Source organism: Cannabis sativa, chromosome 3, assembly GCF_029168945.1.
Source record: "Cannabis sativa cultivar Pink pepper isolate KNU-18-1 chromosome 3, ASM2916894v1, whole genome shotgun sequence".
Lineage (NCBI taxonomy): Eukaryota > Viridiplantae > Streptophyta > Magnoliopsida > Rosales > Cannabaceae > Cannabis > Cannabis sativa.
This window is the reverse complement of record NC_083603.1, coordinates 27486083-27508821: the sequence shown is the minus strand read 5'-3', so window position 1 is coordinate 27508821 and position 22739 is coordinate 27486083. Positions and strand designations below refer to the sequence as shown.

The 22739-nt window shown below is 38.4% G+C and overlaps 3 protein-coding genes across 3 annotated transcripts; 1 reads left to right on the top strand and 2 right to left on the bottom strand.

The window, feature by feature from the left end:
• Nucleotides 1-1264: 1264 nt before the first annotated feature.
• On the top strand, nt 1265-3277 carry LOC133036004 (uncharacterized). Its single transcript, XM_061112470.1, has 2 exons — nt 1265-2637; nt 2818-3277. Exons 1-2 carry the CDS (start codon nt 1265-1267, stop codon nt 3275-3277), a joined length of 1833 nt encoding a protein of 610 aa, XP_060968453.1.
• Nucleotides 3278-3931: 654 nt separating this feature from the next.
• LOC133036003 (uncharacterized) lies at nt 3932-5576 on the bottom strand. Its single transcript, XM_061112469.1, has 3 exons — nt 5087-5576; nt 4604-5007; nt 3932-4531 (listed from the first exon to the last, which is right to left on the bottom strand). Exons 1-3 carry the CDS (start codon nt 5574-5576, stop codon nt 3932-3934), a joined length of 1494 nt encoding a protein of 497 aa, XP_060968452.1.
• LOC133035698 (uncharacterized) lies at nt 5565-8073 on the bottom strand. The gene is made up of 2 exons (XM_061111807.1): nt 7959-8073; nt 5565-6521 (listed from the first exon to the last, which is right to left on the bottom strand). Exon 2 carries the CDS (start codon nt 6519-6521, stop codon nt 6021-6023), a length of 501 nt encoding a protein of 166 aa, XP_060967790.1. The 5' UTR covers nt 7959-8073; the 3' UTR covers nt 5565-6020.
• Between the last annotated feature and the right edge of the window lie 14666 nt (nt 8074-22739).

The following is a 22739-nucleotide window of genomic DNA, read 5'->3' as shown; positions in this document are numbered from 1 at the left end:
ACCATCCAAATTAATCAAGATCGGGAAAAACCTTCCTGAGGACATAAGATCCGCTTTGATCCAGTTCTTAAGGGAAAACCAAGATGTCTTCGCTTGGTCACACGAGGACATGGAGGGAATAAGCCCCACCGTGATAAGTCATGCTTTAAACATCGATGTCGAAAACGTCAAGCCAGTTCAACAAAAAAGAAGGCTACTCGACAAAGAAAGGGCCAAGGCATTGAAGGAAGAGGTGGAAAAACTATGGAACAACGACTTCATCAAAGAGGCCTACTACCCAGTCTGGGTATCGAACCCTGTACTAGTTCCAAAGCCAAATGGCACCTGGAGGGTGTGCATTGACTTTACAGACTTAAACAAAGCATGCCCAAAAGATTGTTTTCCTTTACCGAGAATCGATCAATTGGTAGACGCAACAGCCGGCCATGAAATTCTAACTTTCATGGATGCGTACTCAGGGTATAATCAGATAAGCATGCACCCACCTGACCAAGAACATACAAGCTTTCGAACGGACGTCGGCTTGTATTGCTACAAAGTGATGCCGTTTGGCTTGAAAAACGCTGGAGCCACCTACCAAAGGTTGGTCAACCGGATGTTTAAAGAGCAAATAGGCAAAAACATGGAGGTCTATGTTGATGACATGCTGGTCAAGTCTAAGAAAGCCCAAGGGCACATCGAAGATTTAAAAGAATGCTTTGAGATCCTAAGACAATACCGAATGAAGCTCAATCCTCTTAAGTGTTCTTTCGGAGTAAGCTCGGGAAAGTTCCTTGGATTCATAGTGAACTCTAGGGGCATCGAGGCTAATCCAGAAAAGATAAAGGCATTGATCGACATGAAGTCCCCAACTAAAGTTAAAGACGTCCAAAGCTTAACAGGCTGAATCGCCGCTTTGAGTAGATTCGTCTCCAAATCAACCGACAAATGTGTCCCTTTCTTCAACATCCTAAGGGGTAACAAAAAATTTGAATGGACTGAGGAATGCGAAAATGCCTTTCGAGCTTTAAAGCAACAATTATCCCAGCCTCCAGTTCTTTCAAAACCCCTAGATGGTGAAGGGTTAAGCTTATACCTAGCAGTAACAGAACATGCAGTTAGTGCAGTCTTGGTAAGGGAGGAAGATAGAGCACAACACCCAGTCTACTATGTGAGCAAAAGGCTGATTGGGGTAGAGTGTAGATACCCCTTCATAGAAAAGCTTTCATACTGCCTTATCTTAGCATCCAAGAAGCTTCGACCCTACTTTCAGGCTCATCCCATTATGGTACTCACTGACCAACCCTTACGCCAGGTGCTACAAAAACCCGATACATCGGGACGCCTCCTTAAATGGGCAATAGAGTTAGGGCAATATGACATAACGTATCAGCCAAGATTGGCTATTAAAGGGCAGGCCCTGGCTGACTTTGTAGCCGAGTGGACCGGAACGCAAGAGGGCGACCAACCAACAATAACCAGTGACGTCCAAAGGCCTGACCTGAGCGATTCACCTGAACCACACGTCCATAACTCCGAGAAAAATGAAAACCAAGACTACCCCGGTGAAACCTGGAAGCTACAAGTTGATGGTTCTTCTACCGACCAGTCATCAGGAGCGGGGATCACCCTAACAACACCGGAGGGACAACGAATTCACACGGCCATTCGCTTTGGTTTCCCTGCCTCAAACAATGAAGCCGAGTATGAAGCATTAATTGCCGGTCTGAAACTAGCAAAAGAGCTGAAGGCCAGACACTTAGACATTTACAGCGACTCCCAGCTGGTTGTAAATCAAGTTTTGGGAGAGTACATGGCTAGAGGAGAAAAAATGATGGCCTACCTTAGCAAAATACAAGACTTGCTTGCCCAACTGGAAGGGTACACCATTCAACAAATACCACGAGAAGAGAATGCTACCGCTGATGCCTTGGCAAGGTTGGCAACAAGTGAAAAGATAGATAAAGCCAGCCTTGTGCCAATAGAATACTTACCCGAGCCAAGCATCCACACTAAAGAAGAAGTACTCCTACTCGATACAACTCAATCGTGGATGACCCCCATAGCCGCTTACTTAGAACAAGGGACATTGCCCACAAACAAAAACGAGGCAAAGAAAATGAGAAGGAAGGCCACCCGGTACCTAATCATTGATGGTGTCATGTATCGGCGAGGGTACTCAATGCCCCTACTACGATGTGTACATCAAGACCAAGCCCAACGACTAATGGAAGAAGTCCATGAAGGTTTTTGCGGTAATCACGCTGGGGGGCAAAGCTTATCCAAGAAGGTACTGAGGCAAGGATTCTTCTGGCCAACCATGATAGAAGACTCCATGGAGTATGTTCGAAGGTGTGAAAAATGTCAAAAGTTTGCAAAAATACCAAGGGCTCCACCCAACGAGCTAACGCAAATGCAGAGTCCATGGCCCTTCGCTATTTGGGGTATAGACTTGATCGGTCAGTTGCCTAAGGGCAAAGGAGGAGTGCAATATGCGGTAGTAGCAGTCGATTACTTCACAAAGTGGACAGAAGCCGAACCCCTAGCAACTATAACATCCAAGAAGGTGCTTGACTTTGTGGTCAAGAACATTATATGTAGGTTTGGATTACCCCATAAATTGGTATCTGACAACGGTACCCAGTTTGACAGTGTCCTGTTCACAAATTTCTGTATTAAGCATGGCATAGTAAAGAGCTTCTCAGCGGTCTCGCACCCCTAGTCAAACGGGCAGGTAGAGGCGGTGAATAAGACCTTAAAAGACACCTTGAAAAAAAGACTCGAAGAAGCGAAAGGAAGCTGGCCAGAGCAATTACCCGAAGTTTTGTGGTCATATAGGACAACAGAAAGAACAGCTACTGGTGATACCCCCTTTGCCCTTGCTTATGGGTATGATGCGATGATACCGGTCGAGCTAGACCCACCCTCCCACCGACGAGTGACATACAACCAAGTCAGTAATCACCAGATGATGAATGAATCGTTGGACCTATTGGAAAATCGTAGGGAAGCCTCACAAATACGGTTAGCAGCATACCAACAAAAAGTAGCCAGATACTTTAATTCAAAAGTTAAGGAAAGAAGCTTCAAGGTAGGAGACCTAGTACTACGCAGAGTCTTGGCCAACACTAAAGACCCAACAGCAGGAGTATTGGGGCCAAATTGGGAAGGTCCATACGAGGTTACAGAAGTTGTACCCCCCGGCACGTATAGGCTTGGCCGGTATGACTCTAACATGAACCTTGTACCAGTACCCCGATATTGGAACGGCCAACACCTCCGCAAATATTATCAATAACAATTGCTTTTCAGCAACAACTCATGCTAAGGGTGTGCCCGTAAGTAACTTAGAATCTTTATTAGTATTTAGTCTTTTCTTTTAGATTTGCTTTAGTTTTAATCACATACTACTACGTAGTGATGTAATAAGGCGTTGTCGCCAATTTCATTTATCAATAAAATTGCAAGTTATTTTCATATAATGACGCAGCTTGTATGATTGTTATTGAATCAAATTGCAAGCCTCACAATGGTCATAGATATATGGGTAATAGTGAGCAACCAACACTTAAAGGTAACACCCCGGTCATAAGATAAGTGACCAAGAGGTAAACCTACATAGTCACTTGGGGGGCAACCACACCCATATATGGACTAGTAAGCAAAAATGCACCCTCGCTTAAGTAGATATTAAAATTTTTAGAGTGTCGGTGCAATACTCAATGTCTTGAGCAACTTGTGTGTGGTGAATGGTTGACTATAAATATATACCCACGCTAAACAAAAGTCAACATTTAAAACCATATATAAAGATAAAGGCCCCGATGGCCAAGTAAAAAGATTAAAGACACAAATGTCTCAAAAGTAAAGTTACGGGATTAAAGACTGCCCGGACAGTCATGAATCTCTGAAGAGTACTAGTGGGCATAAAATCTGTAAAAGTAAAAATACATCAATAGGAACCATCAAGTAAGTCATCGAGGGGACAGTCATCTGTTGCCTCAACCCCAAAGTTGAGGTATGAATCGGCCTGAATGCAAGCAGTCTGCGCCTTCTCCCTGGTTTCTGCCTCCTCACGATTGCGACAATAAGATAGCATACTTTCCATGTTCTTACCCAGATAATTAAAGTCAGCTTTCTTGTTGTTTAGCCAGAATTTGAAGAAAACATCGGTGGAGAGGTCTCCGATCTGTTTCACCTCCGCAGCTAGCTTCTCACACTCCTTGGCATTAATGTTGTTTTCCTCGACAACCTTCGCATGAGCCTCCTTCTCACTTTCAAGCTCACCCCTGAAACGCTCTTTCTCGGAAGTAACACTTTCAAGCTCACCCCTGAAACGCTCTTTCTCGGCAGTAACACTTTCAAGCTCACCCCTGAAACGCCCCTTCTCAGCAGTAACCCTTTCAACAGAAGTTTCTAGATCGCGAATCTTCTGGGAGTATTCCTGGCGAAGGGCATCAAGTTCAAGTTGGAGTGAGGCTGCTCCTTGCTTGTTGTGCTCCTCTTGTAGGGCGAGAACCCTAGATTGACCATAAGAAGTAATGGTGGCAGCCTGTTACACATCATTACATAAATGTTAGATAATGGTAAAAGGAAAGAATTTTCACAAGTAGGAGAAACTTACCCTAATCATCTCGCGGCATCCAAGAGCAACGATCTGGGCAGGGGGCAAACAATCTAGCCTAGACATGGTCTTGTCCATGATGTCCATAAGGCCCTCAATATGGCCATGTGCCCCCTTCAAACCCGTAGATAAAGCTTGACAACGACCCTCTAAGGGCAGCGCAGCAAGTGACTCGGCCCCTGTGGACGTCGAACCAATAAGGGTTGTATCATTGGCGGACCCGGATGCGGAGTCAGGAGGAAGCGGCCGAGATGAGGGAGGCGATCCAGCAGTAGGGGTGTGAATATCAATAGCCAGGCGAGGGTTAGTCTTCCTAACCTTACCAGGAGGAGCCATGGGAGAGGCGGTAGAAGGCGAACCCTCTTTCTCCTGGTAGGTTGTTTGTCGCAACAAGCCGGCCATATCTGCAAAACACACAAAAATGATTAGTAACAGGCAAAATAATGAAAAAATGTAATAAGTAAGACAAATAGCGATCATCACCAAGAGGGTCACACTCCCTAATTGGCCTTTTCTTAGCAGACCCGGGCATAGTGCTTTTCGCTATAGCCGTCTGTGCCACTGGCGGAGGTCCTAAGGGTCGCGGGATTTCCCGCACTCCGCTAGAAGGAGTAACGACAAAGTTGAACCCAAAATCATCTAACGCCCGGGGGGATGTTAGAATGTTTAGATCCTTCTTATAGTCAGGCAATTGGGCTAACACAAGAGCTCTCTCGTACATGGCAATGGTGGGGGAAGGCTTCTCGAATTGGTCCACCATTTGGAATTTGGTGTGTTTAGTCCCAATGTCCTTCACAAAAAAATAGAGAGTTTTGAAATCATGTTCCTTCGACGATTTCTCCATACCATGAAGGAATTTAACATTCCTGTGTGCATGCTGAAAAGCGTAATATCCCGACCGATACTCGCTGTTAATCGGTCTCAGATCGAAGAGATAGTGTACCTCATGGCCTGTTGGCCACTTCCATCTCATTAGCTTATATAAAACAAATATGCCAGTCAGGACTCGTATGGCCAAGGGAGAAAACTGCCCCGGACTAAGGCCAAAATAATCAGCCACGTCTTTGAAAAAATTATGAAGGGGGAGTGCCCCCCCATAAGTAATATGGCGACGGGACCATGCACACAGCCCCTCCCCAGGGTCATGCGCCAACTGATTCGGAAAGGGGAGCACTAACCGGCAGTCCTTGCCATTCACAGTCGACTCCTCCACATATTGGAGTTGGGTCTCGGTGAGACTGCTAGAAGGGGCCACAAAGGGGGTCTGCTTAGTCTTGCAGCGGGAAGTGCGAACTTCCTTGAGCACTTTAGGGGCGAACTCACTGATTTTGAGAGTGGCTGATTGGGAACCCTTGGTTGTTTCTTTCTCTTTGGCGGCTTTATAAAGGGTATTCTTGGCTTCCTCTTCCACCCATTTCTAAAACTCTTTGACTATCTCCTCCATGGCTCCATCGGCAGAATCAGCCTCAACATCGTCAGATACCCTCCGTTTAGTAACGACTTCCGCCGTATGGGAACTGTCAGAAGAGCTAACCCGACTCTTCTTTTTAGTGCGAGCCATGGCGTTCAGCATGGTAGGTAGTTTTGCGGTGGTTATAGCAGTCTCGGCCAAAGGAAACCCCCCTGACAGGCCGATGGGCACCCCTACTGGAATATTGACCTCACCAAAGGGAAGAGTGTATGTCCACTCTCGGGGCAGATAAGATCGTATCCCTTTTTCAAGCTCCCAAATATGCCTGTTGTATGCTTCACCGCCTATTCTCTCTCGGTAGAGGTGGTCGGGCGTCTCTGACACACTACTAAGCCCCTCGTCCCCAGACGAGTTGTGTGGGGGCGACGCGGGACAATCTTCAAACAAAAGTTGAAGAAGGTCTTCGTCTACTCGGTGTTCACCCCCCCAATAGTCGCTATAACGCATCTGCAAAAAGGAAAAGGCGAGGAGGTGAATACACCGAGTAATGCTAGTAAGCTATCCATGATGGACTCACCTACTAGTACAAAAATAAAAGGAGAAGAGAAGATATGCACAATAAAAATTTACAGCGAGATAACCATCTAAGCAACTAAATGAAAGGAGCAATAATGGTCATTACAACGCTTAGTATTCTTACTAAGTGTAAAAAGTAAAAATAACGATTGGCTCCAAATCGCAAAATTACACCACGGTCGTCCCAAGGCATCACCCCCTATAAATGGTCTCGGGGTATATTACCCCCAACCCCCGCCTATAGCAAAGTGTCATCCCGGCCTTCAAGGGGTAATTAAGGGGTAACACCCCGGCTTCAGGGTGTAAGGGGGGACCCCCCACCCTTTCAACTCACAAAGGGGCGTAAGGGGGGGACCCCCCGGCTTCGGGGTGTAAGGGGGGGGACCCCCCCCTTCGACTCTCAAAGGGGCGTAAGGGGGGGACCCCCCGGCTTCGGGGTGTAAGGGGGGGACCCCCCCTTTCGACTCTCAAAGGGGCGTAAGGGGGGGACCCCCCCCCCCCCTTCGACTTACAAAGTGGCGTAAGGGGGGATCCCCCGGCTTCGAGGTGTAAGGGGGGGACCCCCCGGCTTCGAGGTGTAAGGGCCCCCCCCGCCCTTTGACTCACAAAGAGGCATAAGGGGGGACCCCCCGGCTTCGGGTCGTAAGGGGGGGACCCCCCGGCTTCGGGGTGTAAGGGGGGACCCCCCCCCCCTTCGACTCTCAAAGGGGCGGGCGGGGGACCCCGGCTTCGGGTGTAAGGGGGGGACCCCCCCTTTCGACTCTCAAAGGGGCGTAAGGGGGGACCCCCCCCCCCCCTTCGACTCACAAAGGGGCGTAGGGGGGGACCCCCCGGCTTCGGGGTGTAAGGGGGGACCCCCCCCCCCCCTTTGACTCACAAAGGGGTTAACTATAACCTCTAAATATTTGAAGCAAACATATCCAAGATACCCCTAACCCCCCAAAGGGGTATCTTGGGGGGGGCAAAGAAAACAAAAAAAAAAAAAAGAGAGGGGTCCAAGATCAATGCTCACCACCACAAACACATTTCTATCAATTTGATGAAAATCAAAGATGAAAAAATGGAGGGAAATTGAAACTTTTCATGTTCATAGTGTTCTTCAACATTCAAGAACACCACCAACCTAAAAGTTTCAAATTTCCTTATTTTTTCATCAAATTGAACCAAATCAAAGCCAAAAACACATTGCCCATCACCTATACTACAAAACCCAAGCCTCAAACAATCACATTATATCAAGAAATCCAAGAATCCCAATCAAGCATGTCAAATTCGGCCATAGCAAGAAAACCAAGAAAAAGTTTCAAAAATTCCACCAAAAACATGATTTCAATGAGAAAAATGACTATAGAGGAGTTAGAAACTTACCCATAGTGAAGAAATATCTCACCAAGTGTCCAAGAATCACTTCAAAGCTTCAAAATCTCCTCCAATGGTGAGAAGATGCCCAACCCCAAAAATGAAGAGCAAAAAATGAAAAAGATGAGGTTTGTCATCTTTTTCTCTTACATAGGGAATTTTATTTTTGCAAAAAGAGGGTCTTTTAACCCAAAATTGCTATTATAACCCTCCACTACCATTGAGGGCTAATGAGAAATTTTTATATTTTTGTTAGTCATTTCTTTGTAAATGGTTATATTTCTTTGAAATTTATTTATTCTCTTGTAATTTATTTTTCTTGGGAAATTATTATTGGGCTATATTGTAAAAATGTGAAAATTAGTGAGTGGGAATTATTTATTTGATTTTTTTTTTTAAGAAAAAAAAATTTAATTATTTTAGTATAGGCATAGTATTTTTGGTGCCGCTGTGCCAAGCCGTCAACAACAGAAGTAAGACCCGAACAACAAAGAAAGTTTCTACCGTATGGTCATACCGCTCGAAACTTGGGGGGCAAATGTTTACCCAAATTTTGACAACGATGACGTGTCAAGAATAGCACCACGTGGCACAAAAATACCGGGACTAAATTAATGAAGAAGGAGTAAAGCCATGACTGTTGAGATGCCCCCTTAATATGGGTGTTTGTTCTTCTCCCCCCAAAAGAAAACTTGGGTTTAAGGGGGGGACCCCCCCCTAACTTGGGTTTAAGGGGGGGGACCCCCCCAACTTGGGTTTAAGGGGGGGGACCCCCCCAACTTGGGTTTAACGGGGGGGGGGGGGGGGGGGGGGGGGGGGGGGGGACCCCCCCTCTCTCTCTCAAGTTGGACCATGGGGGAGTCACCTAACTAAGATAGTGGTCATCCCCCCTCAGCGAGAGTCTCGAGGGTGTTACCCCCAAGTATGGGCTTAATCCTCAAAGGTGGTTGACGACCATGTCACACCCATAAGGGACCCTTGTCATCAGTGACTCCTTCAAATGTTAAAATCCCGCGAAAGGCTCAAAGACAGTTGTCAACCCACGAAAATAGCGAGATATTTTCCTAAATATCAGACTCCAACCGCCTTCGAAAATCAAGGAGACGGTTCCGCGTTGGTCGCGTCTCCTGAAGCGAGAAGCACCGACCCCCCCTCCCCTATATAAGGGGTCACCCATGACCTGGGAAGGGGATCCGCAATCTGAAACACTTAGAAAATTAAAGATTTCTCATTCTTTACAATCAAGAGCTTGTTCTTGACTATTGCAACTCAGATCAATAAAACTCAAGGGGAGTAGGCTATTACCGACATCCGGGGCCGAACCTCTTTAAATTCCGGTGTCTTTTATTTACATTTATTGCGAATTCCGGCGTTATTAATTGCATTTATTATTGTGATTTTGGTTTAAATCTCATTTATTACGACTCCGCGTCGGTTGGCTAAAAATCCAGTCAACAAGTTGTATATATAATTTTTTAAAAAATATATATATAAATATGTGTGGATAAGATTCGATCGGTTACTTTTGCATATCAATCAACATACAATCTGCAAAGTGCGGATACTTTGCAAATTGGATTGAATTAGATTAGGTATTTTATGAACACCCCTATACACAAAATTTGATGCAAAATTTAATATTTTTATTGAAAATATGTAAAAGAAAAATAATAATTTATCATTAATATTATTATTTTTTTTATTATGTAAAAAAATAAAAAAAAATAAAGAAATATTTTATCATCAATGCTATAGCTAAATATACTAATAAAATAATAAAAAATGACATAAAAGTTAATAATAATATTGTGCATTTATGGTGATGCAAATTTTTTATCATAAGACCATTTCCAATGGGATATGTAAGAATTATTTTGTGGTAGATTTATATCAAAATTTAGTATTGTGGTCCAAGGCACAACTGCAAAATTTTGATGTAAAATTTAATATCTAATTAATATTTTTATTAAAAAATTATAACTAATAACTTTTTTATCAATTTATTATTATTATTTTAATATGTAAGACAAAAAAAATAGGGTTTTTTTTTCAATTTTAGCTAAAAAAAGTAACAATATTACAAAAATACTTCTAGCTGGCCAAATAAACACATATACAGCCCAAATAAAAAAAATTACAAAAATATCACTTACACACACCTTCAACCCAGGAACTATGTTTCTTGGGCAACCATCGCGCAACCCAACGCAATTGAAACGAAAATTCAACCAGAAAGAGAACTACCATTAATTCTGGTGACTTCACCGGAAAAGACGACCAGAATCAATCAAAATAAGGGTTGTTTCGAATTCATGAAAAAAAGTAGAAAAACTACTGCGAAACTAAAATTCAACCAAAAATTCAATTTAATTTGCATAAAACTAATGTCTTGACTTCAATTTGTAGATCCATGAAATGCAGATCTCAAAAAGTTGAACTGGAGTTCCCAAACAATCCAACCCAAGTATAATCCAAAAAAAATTACATGAATACTATACTAAAATGTTTATCCTGGTGTATTTTCGTTGTTTTCCAAATTTCTAATGGTAAATTTGTTCATATTAAATCATGAAGAGACATGTAGATTGTTGACCTCGCTTTTAGCCAACGACAGTGAGTCTTATTTAGTAAGCGATAAGTAATATATAAAAATTGATATATAGTAAAGCAATGTAAAGACACAAGAATTTTATAGAGGTTCAGCCCCAAGGAGTTCGGTAATAGCCTAATCCTCGTTATTTGTATTGACTCAAGAACAAGGAGAAAGGTTCCTTTTCTTATAGCTCTTATAGCAATATCTCTGAATATGAATTCTCAGATAATATCTCTTAGGTAAAATCTTTCGACCCTTTGCCCAGTGAGTGTGTATCACTATTTATAGGGCTATGAACTTGTAGAGGAAGTATTTCCCTTCTCGTTACAATAGATATAGGCAGAAAGATTGCATGATAAATACAGAATACACTAATCGTGGGATTTGGACAGCTTCCCATATCTCTGCAATCTGATCCCCAAGTTATAGGGATTTATTTAATGACTCACAATGCAAAAGCTGAATTCACTAAGTGTTGGTCGCTTTGCGCGGATTGCTGATCGCTTCGCTTCTAACATGCTGTTCGGACTGTACTCTCCAAGCAGATACTCGAAGTTCCACGTGTCACCATCATGTGATGCCACGTCAGAGTGTAAAAATTGGGATAACATAGATAGAGTTATGTATGTGAAAATACTGTTATGATTTTTAATGTTTCATAACAGTTGCATTACAGTTGCATAAATATTTTGCTAACAGTTATTTTGTCTGATTGAAACCTTCGTTTCATGCAACCTTCGGCCAATCACCTAGAAACCACCCATCAACCTTCATCTGATGTAACCTTCGGCCAACCACCAAGCAATTTGTGTCTGATTGAAACCTTCTTCTGATGCAACCTTTGGCCAACCACCCAACATGTAACACCCTAACTAGCATAGGCGTGTTTACGTGATTTTAAACGTACTGTGCAGGTCGTTGCTAAACAACGAGGTTTATGGAAATCCTGATTAATTAAAATTTTGCTTATTTAATTAAATACTTATAACATTTCATACAAAATACTTTGGGATCCCATTTACAAAATACTTTACAAAAAGTTTACTATTCATTACAAAATACTTGTCGCCCAGCGAATAACTACAGAAGCCCTGATGTCCCGAGGATCGTACGCTCCAGGCCTAACCGCCCCGACATGTACAACATTCATCTGCTCGTCCTCACGGTTCCTCAGCTTTGGCCTTGCCCTTACCTACACATAAACATAGCACTGTGAGTCGACAGGCTCAGTAAGAAAAGCATAAATCATAAAACATACATATATCCCGGGTTATGATCAAACACCCATACCCCTGACCACAACCCTAATCCCCGTGTCCCACACGGTACTGAGTCTCGAACGTTCGTACGACGGTACTTTTGACAGAGTAACATCCTATACTCGGTACGCTAGTCATACTCTAGCCGCTAATCATACTCTAGCCTTACCGATGTGTTACGATATCAGCCTATACTCGGTACGCTAGTCATACTCTAGCCTTACCTGTGATACAGTCAAACAGTACAGTTTCATCGACCATAATATCAGCCTATACTCCGTACGCTAGTCATACTCTAGCCGTACCGATGTGATACTGTCGGATGGTACGAAGCCAACATACATATCTTATGTAATCTAACAGGCTTCTTAACATGCACGCTAAACATGTAAATACATATGCATACTGTTATACTAATCTTACCTCAATTCCGAATTCAGGTGTGCCGGTCAACCTGAGTGGAACGAACTGCTCAGCGAATCACAGGCTCCTAAACCATAATAATCACAACACTGATAAGTGACACGCTAAATCACTTCCCGGGGACTTAAACTAGAAACTAAAAGTTTCCAAATCGATAAAAAGCATGGTAATACCCTAAACAACACAAAAATGGGAAGAACTAGGGTTCCCAATTTTTCCCCAACCGGCAGACCGGTTCTACAACCGGAATTCCAGTTCTAGGAGGAACCCAGAACACCAACCGGAATTTCGGTTCCTACAGGCCATACTGAACCGGAATTCCGGTTTAGTGCATGAAATCTTAAAAATTTCATAACTCGACCAAATCAACGCCAAACTAATTCAAACTTTCCAGACCTGCTCTAAATACCCCAAATAACAGTTCCAAAGCAATAAAACAACCCAGTAAGCACAGATACAAAAATTTCCATTAAAGCTCCAAGCTTTGAGTTCAAAACTCAAGCTTCGTTAAACCCCACTAACATTCATCAAAACCTGCTTGAATCTACTCAAATATGCATAATTAAGCCTCTAAAAACAACAGCAATCAACTACAACAAGCACAGCAACAAATTTATCATTTCTCCATAAAAATCTTAAGTTTTGAGTTAAAATTCCAAACTTGAACAAAAACAACTAGGATGCATCAAAACCTATCCTATTTCACTCAATTAAACATTTTTAAGCTATAGAAAACAACAACAACAACAACTAACAGTAGCTATTACTATCAAAATCATCAAGCATGCAAATATTTTCTTTCTTAAAATTCAAGAACACAACAAGAAAAGTTTCAAGAACCATACCTTAGCTTAAGATCACTACCAACTAGTTGAACTAACAAGAATTACAGAGAAAAATCCCAGCCCTAGCATCCCCAAGCAAAACCGAGAGAGAGAGAGAGAGAGAGAGAGAGAGAGAGAGAGAGAGAGAGAGCTCTTGAGAGAGAAACTTTCTTATTTTTCCAAATTTCCAATTTTTGAATAAATGGTGAAAATGCATAAACTTTTCTTTATTTCAGCTAACATAACATTACATATATCACATTATCATCAAATATTAAGTCCACAAAAGGACAAAGGCTCATGGGGCAAAATGACTATTTTGCCCCTCCCACACTAAAAGGGTTAAAAAGCACTTAAGGGTATTTTTAGGAAACTCTAAATTCCCGACCAATCCCGACATTCCCAATGTCTAAATAAACCGTCCCACTATGCTAAAATATTAGATTGTGATTCTACTGAGCCATACACCGCGTTCCATGTTGCCGGGCACCGAAAATGCAAAATTATGAAATCTCACTATATGACATAAAAATGCATTCAGAATTCAAATATAACAACATAAATAATTATTTAAATATCTATACATAATTATCATAATTAAACCTTAAATATCTGCTAATTTCCAAATTAAACTAAGTGGTCTTTACACAACAACCAATCGTCTGATTGTGTAAAAGATAGTGTAAGAGGTATTTGAATAATTAAAAGCACATAAAAGAAATAAAATATTGTCCATACCTTATGGAGGTATTTTTGTAAATAAAGTGTCAATTTATATTTTTCATTTTATAATTCTAAAAAAATAATATAAATACTTCACAAATTAATGTTATAGTTCAATATACTAATAAAATAATACAAATGACATAAATATAAATAAAATTAGTGCATTTATTGTGATTTAAATTTTACATCATAGTAAATGTTGTGTCAAATTTGACACAAGATTTGATATGCGTCAAATTTACATCATTTTTTGGCACACTATTGGAGCACATTTTTCTGTTAAATGGACTGTATTTTAGCTTTCCACCACTTATTTGTATTCTCATTCAAGATGCTCTAACAAATATTGTGCCAAGTTTGGCACAACATTCTCTATGTGCCAAATTTAAATCACCTTTTGATACATTCTTGGAGTACATTTTTCCTAACTGAACTGTATTTTAGTTTTACATCACATATCTTTTGGAGTACATTTTTCTTAAGTAAACTATATTTTAATTTTGCATCACTTATTTGCATCTCTATTAAAAAGCTTTGTATTTCATATTATGTTTTGTTTATTTTTATATATTGAACAATTTTTCTTATCTCTTGTTTATGTAATGATATGTTATTTTATTTTGCTCGAATTGAACAACCTTATTGTTTTGTTTATATATTAGTTTACATTATTGAATTTCGAATTGAACAACCTTATTGTTTTGTTTATATTTTAGTTTACATTATTGAATTGAACAACCTTTTCGTGACATGTTTCGTTTTGTTTATACTATTTATTTTGAAGGAATCTTCGGGTGGATAGATTAGAAATTGGTGGAATCAGAGGATTAGTAATTTAGTAAGACTCCACAAATTAGTTGTTTGAAAAAAAAAAATTGATGATGGAGGGAGAAACCAAGAAGGTCTCTCAACTTTTTACATTATTTGTTTGCTCTTTAAAATATGACATTATGTCCCTTTTGTTAAGTTTCATTTTTTTTACGGTTAAAAGTTAATATTTTTAGCCCATAAACTTTGACCAATACAAAATTTTGCCTATTTTATTAAAAAAAATAATTTTAAAAATTATAATATTCTATTAATTCTAAGAAAATTAATAGAAATTATTGAAAAATCTGATAAAAATATTAAGTTAAAAAATCTAAATTATTCCTGAAAAAAATATTTTCAAATTTTATTTTATTTATAAACACGTATCTTAAAAAACAAAACTAAAATTATTGAAAATCTAATAAATAATTTAAACATACTAATTTTTTTTTTTTTAAAAAAAAAAAAAAAGAAATCAAACTTATTTATATTTATAAACTTGTATCTTAAAAACTAAAGAAAAATAATTAAAAATTCAATTAAAATATAAAATTATTTTGAAAAAAGTTAGAAATTAAACTAAAAAAAATTATGTTTACTTAAATAAATCTAGATTATTGGAGGAAAAAAATGGACTCAAGCTTGTTCCCGTAAAATTTAGATTTTACAAAAATTGATTTTTAATATGATTTTTTTATATCTAAATGAATTTTTGAAATCGCTTAATTAGTTTTAAAATTTTAATTTCTTTTTTAATTTTCTTAATCATTCAAAATATTTTTTTAAGATCTAAATTGATTTTTTAAAATTTACAAAATAAAATGTTAAATCATTCTCATTTTTATTTTGAGGAGTACGATTTGATAATTGTCAAAGTTTGGGGGCAAATCTGTTAATTAACAAAAATACGTCAGTATTTAAATAGAATAATGAAAGGGAACAAAATAAAATGACTAAATTTCTATAAATATAAAAGTTTAGGAGGGATTCTTAACAAGCCATATATTTTAATGGGTGAAATCATTATTGTCGAAAATTTAAAAAATAAAATTACTAATTATTCTAATTTTAATAAAAGAACCTATCCCTTTAAAAAATAAATAAACAAATAAAGGAATGTGTATTTCATTTTGGGTTCAATATAATTTAAATTATTTTAACAATATAATCTTAGGTTATTTGAGGCAAATTTTTTTATTATTTGAGACTATTACACATAATTTTAATTAATTTTTTTTTTTTTGAAAATAATAACTTTCATTACTATTTGATTGTAGTCATGCTCCTTTGGCTGTTATTCCAATTAAATTCATTGAATTCTATTAGAATCATAATTTTATTCAAAAGATTAATAAAATAATAATTAAAATAAAAGCAAATAAATATTATTAAAAATTAAAATTTATATAACTTTTTTTTTGACTGAAAATTATATAAAATATATAAAACTTCAATTAATTTTATAAAAACAAATGAAAGATTTTTCTTTTCTCTCACTATTCTAACATATCCAAGTAATTTTCTTACAAATCCAAGAGTAGAAATTAGCTAAAATTATCAAGAGAGCTTAAAGATTGTACCGAAAATTGAGGGCTGAAAAATATTTTGAACGAGAAATAGAGCATCCAAAGATCATACTCTGCCTCGTCGACTCTTGAAACCTCAACCCTTTTTTTTTATTGTGCACTCTCTCTCTCTCTCTCTCTCTCTCTCTCTCTCTCTCTCTCTCTCTCTCTCTCTCTCTCTCTCTCTCTCTCTCTCTCTCTCTCTCTCTCTCTCTCTCTCTCTCTAATGACTACATAATTAAATATAAAAATTATAATAACTAATTAGAATTATGACAAAGTTTAAAAAGTTATTGTGCAATTATAATTAAACATATATTTATAGAAATTAGGCAATTGTAACTTTAGTAATTATAGGTTGGAATTTAAGGTGTGTGTTAATCTCAAAAATCGATAGGATTGCTTATAGGCAAAAATTAGTCTCGTGATGCGAGAGGCATCAACTTTAAGAGTTGGTCAAAGAATGATTGAGTCGACGCTAATGTCCCAGGGCTACTCAACCAAACCCTATCTCGAGTGATCACTTAATCTGGGTTTGACGAAATGCCACTCGACCTTAAGGCTTTGGTGAGAGACTATTCAGCCATGAGCCTTGAGATGTCACTCGCCCATGTGCTTTAGAGGTCGCTCGGCCATGGCAAGGCCAAGGTCACTCAGCCATGAAAAAGAATGAAGTCACTCGGCCTTGGCAAGAAGAAAAGTCACTCGGCCATAGTGACCTTGAAGTCACTCGACTGTTACCAAGAATGAAGTCACTCGACCATGGTGACTTTGAAGTTACTTGGTCTTGGCAAGAAGAAAAGTCACTCGACCATAGTGACCTTGAAGTCACTCGACCATGACCAAGAATGAAGTCACTCGGCCATGGTGACCTTGAAGTCACTTGGCCTTGGCAAGAAGAAAAGTCACTCGGCCATAGTGACCTGGATGTCACTCGACCCTGACCAAGAATGAAGTTACTTGGGCATGGTGACCTTGAATTCACTCGACCTTGGCAAGAAGAAAAGTCACTCGGCCATAGTGACTTTGAAGTCACTCGACCATGACCAAGAATGAAGTCACTCAGCCATGGTGACCTTGAAGCCACTCGGCCTTAGCAAGAAGAAAAGACACTCAACCACAGTGACCTTAAAGTCACTCGACCATGACAAAGAGCAAAGTCACTTACGTAAACCCTAGAAGAAACATGGCCACCAAGCCAAGAGGAAAGTCACTCGACCATGACAAAGAGAAATGTCACTCGACTAAACCCTAGAAGAAACATGGCCACCAAGGCTCTAAGGAATGTCACTCAGCCATGCAGCTTACAGCCATGGCGAGTGGGATTCTTCCAATTATTAAAGAATAAGACGACAAGAGTATGATCACAAGGAAAAGGTGTGCATGCAAGGTGTGCACAACTACGACTTCTGCAAGTTTTGAAGGCGAGGAGGTACAAGTAGTGGAGGCACCACACTTGCAAGGCCGGATAACCCGACCAAGGGTACAAAACAGCCACTACTCTTGCAGCCCGGGATCACCTGACACCAGACACGGGTAAAAGGTGTGAGACCACTACTTGCAACCTACAGCTTGGAGGTCGTGGATGTCACCATGTCCCCTGAGACCACTAGTGTACCCTAGGCCATTAGAGCCTATATACCTCTTTTTCAAATATGAGAAGGGGTTAGAAAATTATTGTTACACTTCATGCATAGAAACACAACTATTTTTGTTCCTCCATTATTGCTCTGAACATTTCCTTAAGTTTTTGAATTTTTATATTTTCATCTTCATTCTAACTCTAGCGTTTGAGTTTTGATTTTTTTGACCTTAAGCTAATTAATGAGTTTTCACTGTCAATATTTTGGCGCCGTCTATGGGAACGATAAGCTCAGACTAAGTTGCTTCCTTACATACAATCATCTCAAATTTTCTAGACTCTTTTGTCGTCTTCAAGGTGTGGATATTCACCTAGACAACACTCATCTCATCACCTCAAGGCGAGACCCCCAGCACCTGTCACTGGAGAAGAAGGTGTTGGGGTTTATGTCCTAAAAATCCTATAAAGATATTTCTGATTATTAATGAAGAGTTAAACATTTTGATATATGCTTGAATGTTAAATTATTGATATTTATTATTGAATAATCTATATTAAATATTGAAAAATTCCTTATTCATATATGAGGTTGTGACTTGTAGATGTATAGAGAACTAAGACCACTTAGTTATGAATAAAATAGTCAGCAACATATTAAAGTTGTTTAATCTTTAATCAGTGGTTGTTGTACGGTTGAGTGATGTCCGTTCTACGGTGCAAGTAATCTTAGTTCACATTATTGATGTATAGTAAGACATCTAAGTGAAGGTGCTGTATATAATAGAAATTATGTATGACAAGAACTGACATGAATAAATCTATCTTTATTAACATGACATTTATCATAAATAGCTAATTCATTTCATAACGATGATCAATAGTAGATCAGCCTAAATCCCGAGTAATCATGAACTCATGCTCATATTATTAGTTTCTTTGATTCACTCGTTAAAGTTTCTCAAAGAAGATGATTCTTACATCTTCTATTTTGAAAATCTAATAATGTGAATGGCTAGGAACATGATCTACAATTATAGAATCTTAACTTTTCTAATGGATCGAATGTTGGTTCCATTTTTGTGTTAATTTTGGTATTGGAAAGTTACGCGTAAATTTAGATGGGATCTTGAATTATACTTCTACTAGTGAATTAATGGAACTAAAAGATAAATAAGTAATTAGAAGGGTAAAATATTATTTTGACCAAAAATAATTACGAACCAACACATAGAGGACTAATCACTGGATTGATTATATCAATGGACACTACAGTTAAACTCAGTAAATATAATTCTATAATTACTAAGAGTACAATTACATATTTATAGTAGAATAATCATAGAATTAATAAAAAATGGATTATTTGGTTGATGAGACTCAATAAATAATCTAGTTTATTGGAGCATAGAATTATAGATCCATGGTCCTCGAATTACCACCTTGAAACTTTGTTAAGGGTAGGAATAAAGAGTTGTATAAAGATGATTAGAAAAATCTATTTTGAATTGAAAAAATAGTAATTATTTATTTTTTTAATAAATAAATAACTTTTTTCAAATTAATTAAATAAAGAAAAGATAAAATTTGTCAGGATAAAAGACACCAACCTTGTCCTTAAGACAATGGTAGGTGCCTATGCTTCTCCCTATCCCTATGGAGTTTGTCTTTTTCGATTAATTAATTTAACTAGGTAAATATCTAATTTAAAATTTAGTTATAGATATTTTAAGGTTGTTGAGATATTTTCTCAAGTGGTTGAGAGATTCTTTCATAAATGTAAGTAATCGAATTCAGTATTGTTATCCCATTTTTTGAACGGTGACATGGCAGCATGTACGAGTGACACGTGTCCATCATTTCTTGCACTTGGGCAGAGAAATATTCTGAACAGACTTCAAGCAACATATCTGCACGCACAAAGTTTTCTTGTCCGAGCTGAGTAAAGGGCAGATTATTAGATCGGGGCCATGTGCTACTCACTTGTTTTTTGCGGATGATAGTCTTGTGTTTGGTAGGGCTAATGGTGGTGATTCTAAAACTATAAAGTGTATCCTTCTAACTTATGGGGTTGTCTCTGGTCAAAAGATTAACTTTGAGAAGTTGGCTATCACTTTTAGTCTGAATGTGCAACAGGTGGATCGAGATGGGGTGAGAGTATTGGGGTTCATAAGTGGTTACTCATGACAAGTGCCTGGGTTAGCCCACGGTGATTGGTAGAAATAAAAAGCGGGCATTTAAGGGGATCTCTGAGAAGGTTAGGAAGCGTGTTTGGGGGAAGCCGAATTTCTTCTCAGCTGGTGGGAGAGAAGTGCTTATCAAGTCTATTCTTCAAGCTATTCCTGTTGGAAATAATTTACCAGGATCTAGATTTACTAACAAGTATGTTTCATTAACATCCTAATATGAATTCTAAAACAATGAAATAAACACATATAAAGTTCAAGAAACCTTACATTGGCTGCAGCGGAATATAATGACTCCTTCCATTCAGATCTCTAGCCCTTGATTCCTTTCTGTAGCAGAGCATAATCAAGATCTGAATCTGGATCTCTTTCTCTCCTTCCTTTGATGTTGATTCTCCTTCTTGTTGTTTGGATTCTTCACAGTCTTACACACTATGATTGAGATACCACTTGATGTGTGTGGGCACTACTCTATCACTCAAGGCTATTTCGAAATTGAAGAGAGGAAAAGAGAGAGAGAGGAGCGGCTATGGCTTTCTCTGAAAGAAACAATGTGCAAGTCATAGTTTCCTGAAGCCAACACTTTCTATTTATAGAATGCCAACTAGGTTTAGGTTAGAATTGTATGGCATTATAATAATGAAAAAATAAATGGTAAAAGGCTTGCATAGTGGCCGGCCATATAAGGAAATTGGGCCTCACTTTGCAACTTTCCCATTTTGTTATTTTTCAATCCCATTTTCTCAAAAATGACAATTTTCCAATTTAACCATTTAAATGCCAATTCTAATTATTTAATAACTAAAAATTAATTATTAAATAATATTGTCATTTAATATATTTATTAATTATACATATAAAGTCTCTCAATTAATAAATAAACCTAGAATCTCTTTTCTTTACAATTTCGCCCTTGCTTAGTGAAAATTCATAAAGTAGACATAGTCTAACTTTAGAATTATAATTGATTAATCAAAATCAATTAAGTGAGTCTTACAAGCAGTATGGTCTCAATTAGTATGGGGACCATGGTCCTATATTTCCGAGCTTCCAATAAGTCGAGCCGAATTTACCAAGTAAATTCCCTAACTTATTAATTCCTTATTGAATCCACACTTAGAACTTGGAATTGCACTCTCAGTCATATAGAACGCTCTATATGTTCCACAATATAGATACGCTATTAGTTATCCATTGTTATAATCCTAATTTGATCAATGACCCTCTAATAGATGATCTACATTGAATAGGCACTAAATTACCGTTACACCTTCAATATATTTTATCCTTAAAACACTTAGCTCCGTATAAATGATATTTCAGCAAAGTGAAATGAGATCTCCACCATTTATCTCTATTTAGCCAAGCTCGAAGGATATCATCGTTTCACTTCTAAATTCCTATAGAAGTTATAGACTCCATATTGATGTTAGCGCTCCCACTCAATTATACTATCATGTTCCCGAAATGTACGTATCACCCTGACCCAAAAGTAGGCTTAACTAACAAATCAAAGAACATGTATAATACTCTTGAGATCGAACCTAAACATATCAGGATTAAGATTGATCTAGGATCAACGGGTGATATTAAATTGAATAGATATTACAGTAAATTTTAATATATCTAATCAAAGTTCAATATCGGTCCCTTCTGATGTATACTCCATACATCCGATACTGGTAAACTTTGCCGATGCCCTGGAAAGGACATAACACTTATCCAAGGTGTAAGAATACCTATTGCTGATTATCATGTCAGTCTAAATCCAGTGAACTGACAAATCAGGGAATTAACTTTCGAACATATAATTAAGATTATATTCCACTGTGCTGACAACACTATAATCATTAACAAATTCATATGTTCTGGACTTAAATAGAATTCATACATTATATATATAATCATGAAATAAATCATGTGAACCATGCAACCTAAAATGTTATTTCTGATCTTTATTAATAAGTACATCTGATTATATTGAAATGGGTTTTATTTAGGGCACAAAACCCAACAATTCCAACGTATATGATGAGTGTATTTAAGATCCCAGTGACAACTTGTGAAAAATTAAAGTCTATTGTACGACAATTCTAGTGGGCTTCATATGGTGATATAAGAAAGATTCCCTGAGTCAAATGGGAAATAGTATGTTAGCCTAAGGCAATGGGCGGGCTTGGATTTCAAGATTTTCAACTATTTAACCAAGCTTTTTTGGCTAAGCAAGTATGGAGGTTGTTTCTATATCTAGATTCGTTGCCTGCTCGAATTTTGAAACAAAAATATTTTCCAAATTACTCTATCCTTGAGGCCACTGAAAAGATGGTTGATTTGGGGAATGGATTTGCTTAAATGTGGTCTTCGGAGGTCCATTAGGGATGGTAGGAAAGTTAGGGCTTTCAAGGATCCATGGCTACCGCGTTCGAGGTCTTTTTAGCCAATCACAAGGAGGATTAATGATGACTGTAGGGTGAATGACTTTATCCTTTCATCTGGTGATTGGGATGTGGGGAAGCTTCATCAAGTTTTTTGCCAATGGATGTGGATGTAATTTTGTCTATTCCATTAGCGAGACGTGAGGCAAAAGATGGTTGGTGTTGGCACTATGCTAGAGACGAGGTTTATAATGTCAAGAATAGCTACTCATTGGCGTGGTCACTCCAGGTTGAGGAGGGAGTCGCAGATTCATCTAGGCTAACTCGTTGGTAGAATGGAGTATGGAATCTTAATATGCCACCAAAGGTGAAATTTTTTGTTTGGCATAGGTTCCATTTGACTTTACTAGTAGCAACACAACTTATCTCCCAGAAAGTTCAGGTACCTCT

What these genes read in the sequence shown, in the direction of transcription:
- LOC133035698 (XM_061111807.1), bottom strand. Translation starts at nt 6,521, where the DNA reads ATGCGTTATAGCGACTATTGGGGGGGTGAACACCGAGTAGACGAAGAC.
- LOC133036003 (XM_061112469.1), bottom strand. Translation starts at nt 5,576, where the DNA reads ATGAGATGGAAGTGGCCAACAGGCCATGAGGTACACTATCTCTTCGAT. An exon ending in TAGGGAGTGTGACCCTCTTG is followed by an intron (nt 5,008 to 5,086) that starts GTGATGATCGCT and finishes TGTGTTTTGCAG; the next exon opens with ATATGGCCGGCTTGTTGCGA. An exon ending in GATGCCGCGAGATGATTAGG is followed by an intron (nt 4,532 to 4,603) that starts GTAAGTTTCTCC and finishes GATGTGTAACAG; the next exon opens with GCTGCCACCATTACTTCTTA.
- LOC133036004 (XM_061112470.1), top strand. Translation starts at nt 1,265, where the DNA reads ATGGTACTCACTGACCAACCCTTACGCCAGGTGCTACAAAAACCCGAT. An exon ending in ACCCAGTTTGACAGTGTCCT is followed by an intron (nt 2,638 to 2,817) that starts GTTCACAAATTT and finishes GTGGTCATATAG; the next exon opens with GACAACAGAAAGAACAGCTA.